Here is an 11,988-nt window from a genome sequence, read left to right on the forward strand (position 1 = left end):
AGGGAGTCCAATCAGAGAGAATTTGACTTGCAAGAGCATATGTTCTATTATTAAGCATCTTCCCAGAACCATGACAGGATTACATTTAATGCCCCAATCTTATCTGCTTCAGGAAAATTAATTACCTGGGTCATGTTCATCAGGGCATGCAACAGGCAATGTTTAATAACTGGGATTTTTTTGTTGTTTCTGTTTTTTTTTTCTTCCATTTAGTGTCAAATGAACATGATCCCGGATAGTTGAATAGCTCCTGAAGCTCACAATGAAAACAAAGACAACAGATTCTGATTCACAGATCATTTACTTAAGAAAATACAAAACAATATAAATATATATTTTTTTACCGTAGTTCAAAATAGATCCATTGTAATATCCTTCATATGCTGTACATGTAAAAGTGGATAGATAAAACAGAAGCAAGGGTGCAACTTCAATTTAACATTGCATTAAACTGTATGTAACATTGTCAGTAACATTTCAGTACATATGAAAGTGACATAACACCATCATAACCATTCTCCATTTATGCTAATATCCTTTCTTTATTAAGCGAAACATACACAGCCGTATCTTTGATTAGCCTGTATAAGCATACCATCCAAACTGAACCGCCAGTCTAGCGTTTCGCTACACACACGTGTGGCTTAAGATATTCATGGCATTATATTATATTATTGTCCATTTATGTAAAATGTTGATCACTGACTGTTGTCTGTGGTGGATGTCACTTCAAGCAGCAGATTACTTCTTTTGTCATGTACATTAGTTTGACCTTTGACGGTTTCACTTGAAGTTCAGTCATGTGGGCGGGCAAAAGCAGCAAGAGGGTTACCCCAAATGCAGTACTGTGACTCTGCATGAACAGTGAGAAACAGGACAGAACTCTTCTTGTCGTGCTATCTCTGGAACAAATATCTATAAATATGGTTCAGGTCATATTTCCCTCACCAAGTATTTCCCTTGGCTTGTTTTTCTTGTTTAAAATAGTCCTACCATTAACAAGAAGATAAGTAAGGGACCATATCCTTCCTTCTATCACATCCAACTTAGAAATACACTATAATAATGATTTCAGTACGTATGCAACAATGCCCTATGTAAAAGGCAGAAAGCAAACACATCATGCAATGAACTCTCGACACAGTTTGGTATGTCTTTGTTTGTCACTTTGTCACTTCTTTGTTACTTTGCTTTGTTACATCACTGACCTGTTGGGGCAAGTGTTCCATTTGCGTAAGGCTTAGGACAATTCTAGTCTGGGGAATCTCTAGTGTTCATGATTGGTCTTGTGGGCTAGGCCTACGCAGATAAAGAGGCCAAGATCTCTGTGAGAACAAATGCAACATGGATAGCTTCCCTGTGAATAACAAAGCAATCTTTCTTCAAAATGACATTGATTGTCTCAAATCCGTGCATTTACGTGATTTTGATTGATCATGGAGATGCTGGTGGAAAAACCTGAATGTTACGCAGTCAAGGATTTCAGTCTGGCATGAGTTCACTGCAACGATGATTAAGGGACCAAGCCTATCCAAATTCCCTGTGAAGAAAGCGTGGGGTTGATGTTTGCTCCTCTCACTCTGCTCTGTCATTCAACCGACATAGGGAGAAAACCTCGAGCCAAAGGCCAGATTAGAATGCATTAAACAAGGCTTTTGTTTCAGTTAAACAAAACAAGTCCTCCTATCTGTTAAAGCCTCACTAATCCACTGTATCATTTAACTTATCAAACCGGTAATTTTACTTGACAGCCTCTCTATGTATGGTAGCAACCAGAGAGGATTTCTGGGGAAAAAATGTTTTTGACTAATGCCCGTAGCAAGGGAAACCCAGCATTGTGAAATTGCAAATTATTATTTAGTATGGGCTTTTGCAAGAGTCAGTTTATCAATAACAGGAAAGGTATCTGCGGTGCCCTACAAGCTGTGAAAACAAGCTACATTATTTTCTGTCGGTGTTCCGACAGTACTGCTTCCTTTGGAGTTATTGCTTCAATCCTGTTTTGGTTCCCCCATAACACCCCTATCTCTACCAGTGAAAAATACAAAAATACAGCTACGAAATTAATATTCACTGCAACTCCTCTGATAGGAATTACCCACAGGAGGAGAAATGATTCACGTCTATACAGTACATCCTATTCATGTCCCACAAATAGAATCTGTAAATTTGACAAAACACTGATTGAATACTAAAGTAGTGTCACATTCATCTATTCTAAAGAACTGCAGCCATGACCTTCACACCCTGTGGTTTCATAATGATTTGCTGATTTTGAGATTAATTGAAGAGAGCTCTCCACTCTGCCATTACATGGCACTGATGGGCATGTTTGCATTATGCGCTCCCCACTTAGTGTCATTTAGTCTATATTACAAAAATACCTTAGTCAAAAGCAGGTTAATAATAATAAAATAAATCTACAAATACAATACAATTAAAGTGCAAACTACTGCATTGAGAAAGAGAGGTGTTGGTGTATGGCCATAGGTTTGGACCAGCAAATCTAATGCATATCAGCTGACCCTGTGCAGTCATTAAATAATGGCTACATTTCTATATACTGTATGTGCACATGATAATGATATAAAAAGTGACCACATTCACCCTCTTGTGTTTCACATAACTGTATGTTATTAACTAGAAGAAGAAAAGAAGAGAACAACACTTTCAATTTATGCAACTTCTATAAGCCATAACGTGTCACCAATCTGACCCCAAATGAGTCACTGTGCTTCGGTTGATCAAATCTGTACTGTCATTGACGTAGTTTCCCTCTCTCCAATAAAGTCCTATTGTTGTGGTAATTGTTTTTGTGTATTTTTCTTTAACTTCACAGGTGAGCTGAAATATCTAATGGAGCCATTTCCTTCAAGACTTGGCTCCCATGTTCCAGAACTCAGCACATTCCCTCCAAAATTGAGATAACATTTGGAAATGGTGCACACTTCACATTGAAAGGCACCAACAGGCTCTGGTTTTCTCAGCCTAGTAGTCTCTGGGAGGAGACATGTCCAGCATCTCTTTGTCCTCAATCACAGGACACCTTCTTTAGGCCCTGAAGCTGATGTTGAGCTTGCGCCTTTTGGGGTGGCACACCTTGGAGAGCACCACCAGCACCGCTATCAGCACCAAAGCTGTCACCACGATGACGATAATGCTCACGCTCTTACTGTCCAGCTTCTGACACTGCTCTTGCGTCACACTCCCAACATTCACCTCCACTGGCTCCGAGTTCTCTGTGTACTGGCAGGTTACTATCGCGATGTCCGGGATGACCACATCAGAGTGCTGGAGCATGTTGAGGAAGCGGGGGTTGCTGCAGCAACTGAGAGGGTTCGAGCCCATATAGAGGGTTTTGAGCGTCCGCTCCAGGACCAGGACTGTGTTGTACTCCAGGGTCACCAGGTTGTTGTTCTGCAGGTTCAGGGACTCGATGGAGGACGCCTTGTTCCAAAGGGGGAGAGTGGTCAGCTTGTTGGTGGACAGGTCCACAAATTTGAGACTACTTAGCAGGGAAAGGTCCGTGTTCAATTCTGGGATGTGGTTTTCTCTCAGTGAGAGATTAGTTAGGGAGGTCTCCAAACTAGAGAAAGCATTCTGGTGAATTTCCAAGCCTGGGTTTAGGGACAGGTCCAGCAACCTGAGTGGGGTGCCATTGAAGGCATAGGGTGGCAGAACCTCAAGATTGTTTCCAGAAAGGTACAACAAGTGCAGGCTTGGTATTGATGTAAAGGAGACACAGCCTGGAGGATCCTGGGAGTTGTGGTCTGTCTGGGGTGATTTTCGCTGTGAAGGGCAGACTTTCAGGTAGTTCTGCTGGAGGTGAAGGCCTCTTATGCTAGGCAGTCTTTGGAACATTCCAGAGTCCATTATGGTGAGGAAGTTCCCTTGTAAGAAGAGTTCCTGCAGTGACCGTAGGGTGTTCTCCCCAAATGAGAGGTTTTGTAGGGCATTGTAACTCAGGTCCAGGGTCTTCAGAGAGTTCAGAGGGCTCTCCTGGTCTATAGAAAAGGCCCCGATACAGTTATTACTTACGTTAAGATGCACAAGGGACACCATGCTGCAGAAGTAAGACATCGGTATGCTCTTTATCTGGTTGTAGCTCATGTTGAGGTACTTGAGCCTTGAGAAGTCCTGGTGTCTGCTCATTCCACCTGACTGCGTGTGAGGTACGAACGTGTCTCTGAAGTGCTCGAGCTCATCGGCAGTTCCTGTGGTATTGACACTCATCAGGTGGTTCCTGGACAAATCCAGGTACATGAGCTTGTTCCTTCTGGGGAGAACGGGGAAGTAGTGGATATTGTTTTCCCTCAGGTCGAGGTAGAGGAGCTCATACTCTAGGTCTGAATCTGTGGTTTGGAAGCACTCCATGCTGTTCTTACTGAGGTTCAGCACCTTGAGTTTGGAAAGGTTAAAGTCAGTGATGCAAGTGATGGAGTTAATGGACAAATCAAGCTCGGACAGATGGAGCAACGAGTCAAATGCTCCGTCCTCAATCTCTAAGATGACGTTGTTGTGAAGATCAATGTTTCTTAAGGCCAAAGCTCCGCAAAAGGTCTCCTTGCCCACTTTGGTGATACTGTTGCCATTCAGAGAAAGGTTCATTAGTGCTGGGGCTTCACTGAGAAAAAAGTCGGTCATCCCCGTGTACAGGCCATTGCCTGAGAGGTCAAGCCTTTCCACAGCCGTAAGAGGCCCAATGCTGGTTTTCGAAACAGCAAAAACATCCAAGTAATTACTGGAGAGGTCCAGCACTTGCAGATTGGTCATGTCTTTGAACAGACCTGGCTGGATGAACTGGATCTTGTTGGAGTGGAGGTTCAGATGATGAACGGTGGTGTAGATTGCTAGAACTTCTTGAGTAATGTTTTGTAGAAGGTTACGAGACAGGTCGAGCTTTTGAATGCCATGAGGAAGCTTGGCTGGAACGGTCCTCAGGTTCAGATCGTTACAGTACACGTCATTCTGGACCTGTGAACAGAACAAGGAAAGATAACTACATGAGCTTTGACCTTCACAGCACCACTGCACACTCCCAGAAGACCACAAGTCACCTTGACACTACACTATCACAGACCAAACAGACCAGAGAGTTGTTTTACTGACCATTGTATCTGTGTTCTTGGCAGTCAGGAAGACTGTGAGGCTTGTGGGGATTTCACCTCATAAAACAAGCTCTTATTACCTCGGGATTTTCAGAACGCCTGGTGGACAAAGTATTTCCATATTTATTTTAGACATTCAACTATTCACTTATCAGTGTGGCTGGTAATTGAAACCATATGGCATGAGCCCTCTCTAAATACAACACATAAAAAACACACACGCACACACACTCACATAAAACAAAGTGGATTTAGGTTCTTGGCATACTTGTGGTTTTGACGTCACCAGTAAGCATTCCTTAGTTCATTTTTTATCTAAAAGACAAGCTTTTCTGAAAGAGTTCTTCTGGCTTTTATCAAAAAGTGTTCACTTATATGTTTTTGATTAATAACTTAATATGCATGTAAAAGAACTTGCAAATCACAAGTCATACTGTACATCATCATATGATCTAAAGATGTTATAACAGAATGTAATACTGTTATAGAAAGGGAAATAAATTGAGGTACGTACAGCACATTTGTAAACCACCAAGTTTTTTTCCATATATTAAAGCGAATGCACAAACAATTGACTGCATTTAGATATATTCATACTGATACTGTACATTTGTACATCCACTGTATATCAACTGTATACCCACTGTATAATTGTATATCCACTGTTCATTTTCTTACAGCTCTATGCTCACTCTTCCAAGTTGTATATAATGTATGCAAACTTTGTTTTAAATTCCATAGTCTGTATTCTGTCTCTAAATATTGTCTATGACTAGAAGCACCATATCACCAAGTAAAAGTATGTGTAAATGTACTTGGCGAATGATGGTGATTCTGATTCTAATTCTTATTCTGGACACTGCCTCAAAAAATGAAAACACCATCTCCCTCTAATCTATTTCATTCAAACTGGCACACTGATATCAGTTCTTGCAGTCTAAAGAGGCAATTTCCGGCCCAGTTCCAAATCATCCTGCCTGTTTATACAGTTTTCCCGTCAGTAGTCAGGAATGCGATACATTCCCAGGACTACAGCAATAGGAATTTCATATCAGATATTGTTTTCTTATGTCTTTGCCAACAAGATCTCACGGTCTGACTTCAGCATTCAACGTTTGTCCAGGGGGATAAATGTCAAACTTGATGGTTAAGTTTCGGCATTAATTCCGGTTGGTTGAGGTTTGGGATAGGGTTAAAATAGAAACATACTCAACGTTATATTTAGGCATCAATTACGATTGGTTAAGTTAAGGGTTAAGGTTTGGGATGGGGTTAAAACAGAACCATTTCTAAACGAGTGCCTAGCACTGGGATTGAACCCGCAAGACTTGAAGCCATAGTTTGCGGTTCAAGCCCCTCCTCTATCCTCATCCACACCACCCTAGAAAGCCGCGAGCCTAGTAGATGGTAATAGGCACTCACGTTGGCCCTAGTGGACGGTATAAAGGCATCTCCTGATGTCCTCGGGACATGGACAAATGTTGAATACTGAAGGACAAATGTTGAATACTGAAGGACAAATGTTGAATACTGAAGTGGATCTGGTGTGACCTGGCTGATCTCCGCAAATGGTGGAATAAGGAGAGAAGGAAAACACCAACGTGCTGTTCTATGGACAGAAAGCAATGCCTGAGCCTCTTTTAGTAAAGGACTAACAAAGGACACTGTGTAACATCAGGTCCAGATTGATAGGTACCTGAGAGAGGAAACATTCCCCATACAGAAAGCAGCCCTGAGGCTTTCAGCTCGTTAATTTGATCCGTTTGGCTGTGGACATAGAGATGCTTCATCCAAATACGGAGCTAGACCGAGATTACATATTTGTCAACACAACAACAGGAAGAGGAAGTCAGTCAGTATACCCAAGATGCCAAGAAGAGTCTGACATTAAGTCAGAGATTACACATTTGTCAACACAACAACAGGCAGAGGAAGTCAGTCAGTATACCCAAGATGCCAAGAAGAGTCTGACATTAAGTTCAGCTATGTCTAAACACCCTCATTAATGTAAGTACTTGGACGATTAGAGTTGAATACACTGCACTGTCTGCAAGTGATTTGAGACATCACAATCACAGTGCAGAGCTGTGAGGTAATGGCACACGTGCCTCCTCTAAGACTGTAGCTTGCTTTTATCTTGCCTGGGCACATCTACTTATTCTTCTCCATCTCAAAATGAAACAGTGTAGGTGTGACTAATCATGGGTTATGTGGTCACACTGTATGTTCTGTTATCTGCGGTTCAGAGCAGGAGCAAGCAGCATGGCTAGAATAACAAAAACTATTGGTTTAATATCACAAGACTCCAATAGAAACGTTCTATGCCCCTGGACAATTCGAAAGTACCTGATATACTGTACTTAGGATATACAATACATGAGAGAAAACTGCCAAAACTCTCAGATAACAACATCAAGGTATACACTAGCCACTGCGCACAGACATAAATTCAACATCTATTCCCCGTTGGTTCAACGTAAATGCCTTGTAGTGAAGTGGAAACAACATTGATTCAACAAGTGTGTGCCCAGTGGATACGCTAAAAGCGCAGTTTTGCAAATGCTATAGTAGAATATAGATATAATAATACTCAACTATTCTTGGTCAAACTCAAAACGACAATAAAGCATAGGATACACCATCAAAACCGATTACAGAAATATCAGTTATCAGCAATTATCAACACTATTCCTCCCCTCTATGTTACTAAAATCAGGGGTCTCACTTTAAATGAAAACCCCATAAAATAAGTGGCCAATAATAATTATTAATTTTATTGCACATATTTTAAAGCGTTGCAAAAAAAGTGCATTACAAATAAATATGTTATTATTATTACAGGGTAGTTACATATTTGACACATAGTTGAAATACTTCTAGTTGGCATACTAGTATACTATGAAAACATTTCAAAAGTCTTTTGATGCAGCAACTCACCATTTGACAGGGGGAGAGTTGGCGTGGGGGACGTAACAAGGATGCTGCAACATCACTGACGATGGCCAGGACCAGCCAGAGGTAGGCTGCCATGGTGCTGTGACACAGAGAGAGAGCACACATGAGTGCAGGAAACACACTGATGGGTTTATGACATGAACTGAGACCTGTCATTTATTCCACTTGCAACGTCATATCGCTGCTACTAAGAATTCATGACTGAGCTTAACCATGCATGTCTTGGTTCATTTGGGTAGGTCCGCACATGCAAGGCTTAAATTGTGATTATTTCTTAAATCATGAGAATGATTTTGTTGGTTAGTTTCCTCAATGTCTCTGGTGTCCACTGACCGCCAATAACATTTGCAAACTTCATCAATCACAATATGACCCTTCATGAGAATATGGAATACTAAACAATATTACAAAGAATGAGAGTAAGAGAAAGATTGGTTTGCTCAATAAGTGTAATTGCAGTGGACACATACAACATGGTACCATGCTACTATATTTAGTACTTGTTCCTCTCAGGCTTGTTTTTAGTTTTAAGTTTTAAGTGACGCAAAAGGAAACTCCCACTGATCACTCAAGCCGAGATCTAAAAGGTTAATTACTATAGGAACAAAGATGGTCTTTAACCAACAACAAGGACTTGTTTTGGTTCTTACAGTTGACATTGGATATCATGCATCTTTATTGTCTCACCACAAACAGTAGAAATTAATAGATATTTCTGTGTCATACTGTACCTACAGCAAAAATCAAGACTTTTATTGCATGACTTTTCTTTGCCCTGAACACAATGCTGTCAACATCACTCAGGTAACATAGGAAAATACCCTCTGAATTCTCAGTGAATGATACTCTCCTCCAAGACTCCCCAATAGCCCACGAGAACATAACACTCCTACCCAGCAAGTACAAAAACATTTCACACATTTGCTCTCAGGTATTAATCTGTACACCCATCCACCTCTTTTCTCATTGTATTCTTTACACATTTACATAGAACATTCCTTCCCCTACTCCACAACCTCCACTGCTAAGTGTATCATTATCCTCTCCTCTGTCCCTCTGAGGACCATTCTACCATTTTACAATACATTCTTACCATTCACCTTAACCAGCAAGCAACATAATGAGATATTATCCAAAGTCGTCCATAGGTGTTTACCTCTCCGAAATGGTTACTTTCCCATGCAGAATCTTCTGCTCATGCTGCTGCTGCTGTGGTACTCTCACATCCTCACTGACACACTCCTACACACTCTCACACACAGCAGACTCTACCCCGCACCTTTTAGCGCTGGTCCCGGGCTGACACATCCTGTGAGAATATCCTGCATCATTGTTGTTTTTCCCCTTCTCTTTTTTTTGGGAAATACCTTATATGGGATTTGGAAGTCCATTTTCTCTGTACTTCCTCCCATATCACATTAATTTCTCTCTCTCGTATCCTTCCTTCCTCCCTCTCTCTCTTTATCATTGTCTTTCTCACTCTGTATCTCTTTCTCCCTCTCTTCCTTTGTCTGTCTCTTCTTTCTCTCTTTCTTCTCCTCCCTATTTTCATCTATCGCTCATCAGTCAGAAGTGCTGGGTCTTAATTCTTTGTGACTTGTCGTTCCCACATGTTGGCAGTTGCTCATTCTGGAACAGCTGTGTACATAGGGAGGTTATAAATTCCTTGTATCTTTCTGTAAACAGTTAGGCATGCAAACATATAAAGTTCAAAAAGCGCTCGGCTAAGAGGCTATTTATTATGTGGTCTCGGTAGTCTCCATGTCCAGCCAAGTTATTATAAACTAACCAGATCGTTATCCTATTCTTCAGAGAAAGACAAACATACATATTCACAAGACGTACACTTTGGTAAGTAACATGCCATTGGCCAAATTTCAAATACTGTTGAAGCCTCAACTGGGGATGTTAAAGATACAGATGCGCATTGCACAGACAGACGCCCACACACGCCCGCACACACACACACGAACGCACATGCACGTCCGCACAAACACTCACCCTTTCCATCCAAAAAGGTGACGTCTTCTGAGGTGTTGTACCATTCCAGAATTGAATCTCAGAAATATGGTCCTCTCACCCCTAGTTCACATCCAGAGGTGTACATTAAGTGAAGTGAATGTCCATCTGTGGCAGTCCCCTTTGCAGCTTCCTCGGTCCAATTATATTGAGCACAATGGGGAATCCCATTACATGATATGCCTATCCCAAGGGATACAACTAGATAATATCCAACTTCGATAACAATGGACTATTCAGTTCTATCAATAGTTTACATGTTACAAAGTTTCGTCAATATCTGTCATTAACTTAACTCCGTCTTTGAATTAGCTCCACTAAATGTGAAAGGGTGAGCCATTCTGGATAGGTATATTACCTTGTGAGCACACCTGTTTGAGTGAGAAGGGTGCACCTGCAGCCTTCAATTCAGAGGGTTCCTGCATGTGGGCATTTCTGCATTTGCATCAACCCCTCTTTATACTTCTTTTGGTCCATTTTTAGGCTATATCTCCAGTACATAAAAGGGAAGCAGGGACGCTCCAGTACTGTAGATGCCGGTAATGCACCATAACGTTGGATGGCAACCTCAGATAAACCCAACAGAAGAAGAGGAGGGGGCGTCAACAGTAACTAGCTATAGCTAGTACACACCAGTAGAGTGTCCTTTGCCCCAGCCTGTTGGGCACTGTTCTCCCGCAGTTCTGTTAATGATAGCAAGGTCGGGTGATTGGCAGGTGGGAGCAAAGGATACTGTGTGCTAGCCTAGCCAGCTAGTCCTAAGGAGGACTCCGGTACACAGCAGGCTAGCTAGCACACGGTGTCTCGCCTGCTGTGTACCAGACCAGCTAGCGGTAGGCGGGGCCGACACCGGTAGACAGTGTACTTCACCCCCACCTGTCGGGCACGATTTTCTCCAGTACACAGCAGGCAGGGGGTGACACCGTGTGCTAGCTTGCTACTAGCAAACTAACTAGTTAGCACAGGGTGTCGCCCCAGCCTCCCGCCTGCTGTGCTAGCCGGAGGCGGGGCTTCCGGTAGACAGTGTCCTTGGGGCCTGCCTGTCGGCACGGTTTTCTCAGGTACACAGGAGGCGGGGGCAATACCGCAGTTCAGTTAACGATGGTAAGGGCAGGTGTTCAGCAGGCAGGAGCCAAGGACACGGTCTACCACTGGCTAGTTAGCCAAGATGACTCCAGTACACAGCAGGCGGGGGCGAAAAAACTCTGATAACACTTTTATTTCCCTTTTGACCCACATTAAAAAGTGTTACACAAGCAAGAAGATATCGTGCTCGAGGGGACGGCGTTCATGCAGGAACCAATGAGATGCTTGAGGGGAGTGTTCAAGAAGGGTGCAGGAATGCCCACATGCAGGAACTCCCCGATTTGCGGGCTGCAGCTGCACACTGTTGGTTTGAGTCGAAAACAGCTTTTTGTCAGGTTTATAGTTTTTCAACCAGCCCTTTGTCAGGTATATGTTATCTATCAAGGTCTATGTCTCCCCCTAGTGCCAAAAATAATTGATTGCACATAAATTGATTGCAAATTCTTCACTTTGAAAATGACTGCTTTGGAATCTGAAATAGTTCATGCTTCTCAATGGTCAATTCAATGATTGATTCGTATCCATTGATTCTTTAAGACTTTAACTTAGAAATGCCTCATAAACTTAGTACAACTCTTAACCCATCACAATCAAAAATGAGGTCAGCCTACACAACAATGTTATCTTCAGAATGTTAAAAACCATCATATTGATGTCATGGATTATCAGTCCTTGCATCCATAGCTCCATACATTTCTAAAGCACAAGTTAGCTTTGAAGCAAAAGTTATGGTGGTGGAGCTCCCATTTGGCTGAAAAACTCATTACAGATTGTGGCTTTTATAAACAGCCAAACAACAGGCAAGGAAATATGTAAACAA

At 42.0% G+C, this 11,988-nt stretch overlaps 1 protein-coding gene across 4 annotated transcripts; it reads right to left on the reverse strand.

The window, feature by feature from the left end:
- Positions 1 to 282: 282 nt before the first annotated feature.
- On the reverse strand, positions 283 to 11,229 carry lrrc32 (leucine rich repeat containing 32). Of its 4 annotated transcripts, none has more exons than XM_090186046.1 (3): positions 10,065 to 11,229; positions 8,046 to 8,142; positions 283 to 4,974 (listed from the first exon to the last, which is right to left on the reverse strand). In XM_090186046.1, exons 1-3 carry the CDS (start codon positions 10,106 to 10,108, stop codon positions 3,052 to 3,054), a joined length of 2,064 nt encoding a protein of 687 aa, XP_090042172.1. In that variant the 5' UTR covers positions 10,109 to 11,229; the 3' UTR covers positions 283 to 3,051. The 4 variants fall into 4 exon arrangements, with proteins under 4 accessions (XP_090042172.1, XP_090042173.1, XP_021473302.3 ...); XM_090186047.1 differs by lacking the exon at positions 10,065 to 11,229 and adding an exon at positions 9,343 to 9,647; XM_021617627.3 differs by lacking the exon at positions 10,065 to 11,229 and adding an exon at positions 9,220 to 9,647.
- Between the last annotated feature and the right edge of the window lie 759 nt (positions 11,230 to 11,988).

The sequence above is a fragment of the Oncorhynchus mykiss genome, chromosome 10, assembly GCF_057628025.1.
Source record: "Oncorhynchus mykiss isolate SJ-2025 chromosome 10, ASM5762802v1, whole genome shotgun sequence".
NCBI lineage: Eukaryota > Metazoa > Chordata > Actinopteri > Salmoniformes > Salmonidae > Oncorhynchus > Oncorhynchus mykiss.

Coding starts and splice junctions, on each gene's coding strand:
- lrrc32 (XM_090186046.1), bottom strand. CDS start 10,108: ATGGTACAACACCTCAGAAGACGTCACCTTTTTGGATGGAAAGG. Junction 8,143..10,064: donor CACCTTTTTGGATGGAAAGG/GTGAGTGTTTGT, acceptor TCTGTGTCACAG/CACCATGGCAGCCTACCTCT. Junction 4,975..8,045: donor AACTCTCCCCCTGTCAAATG/GTGAGTTGCTGC, acceptor TTCTGTTCACAG/GTCCAGAATGACGTGTACTG.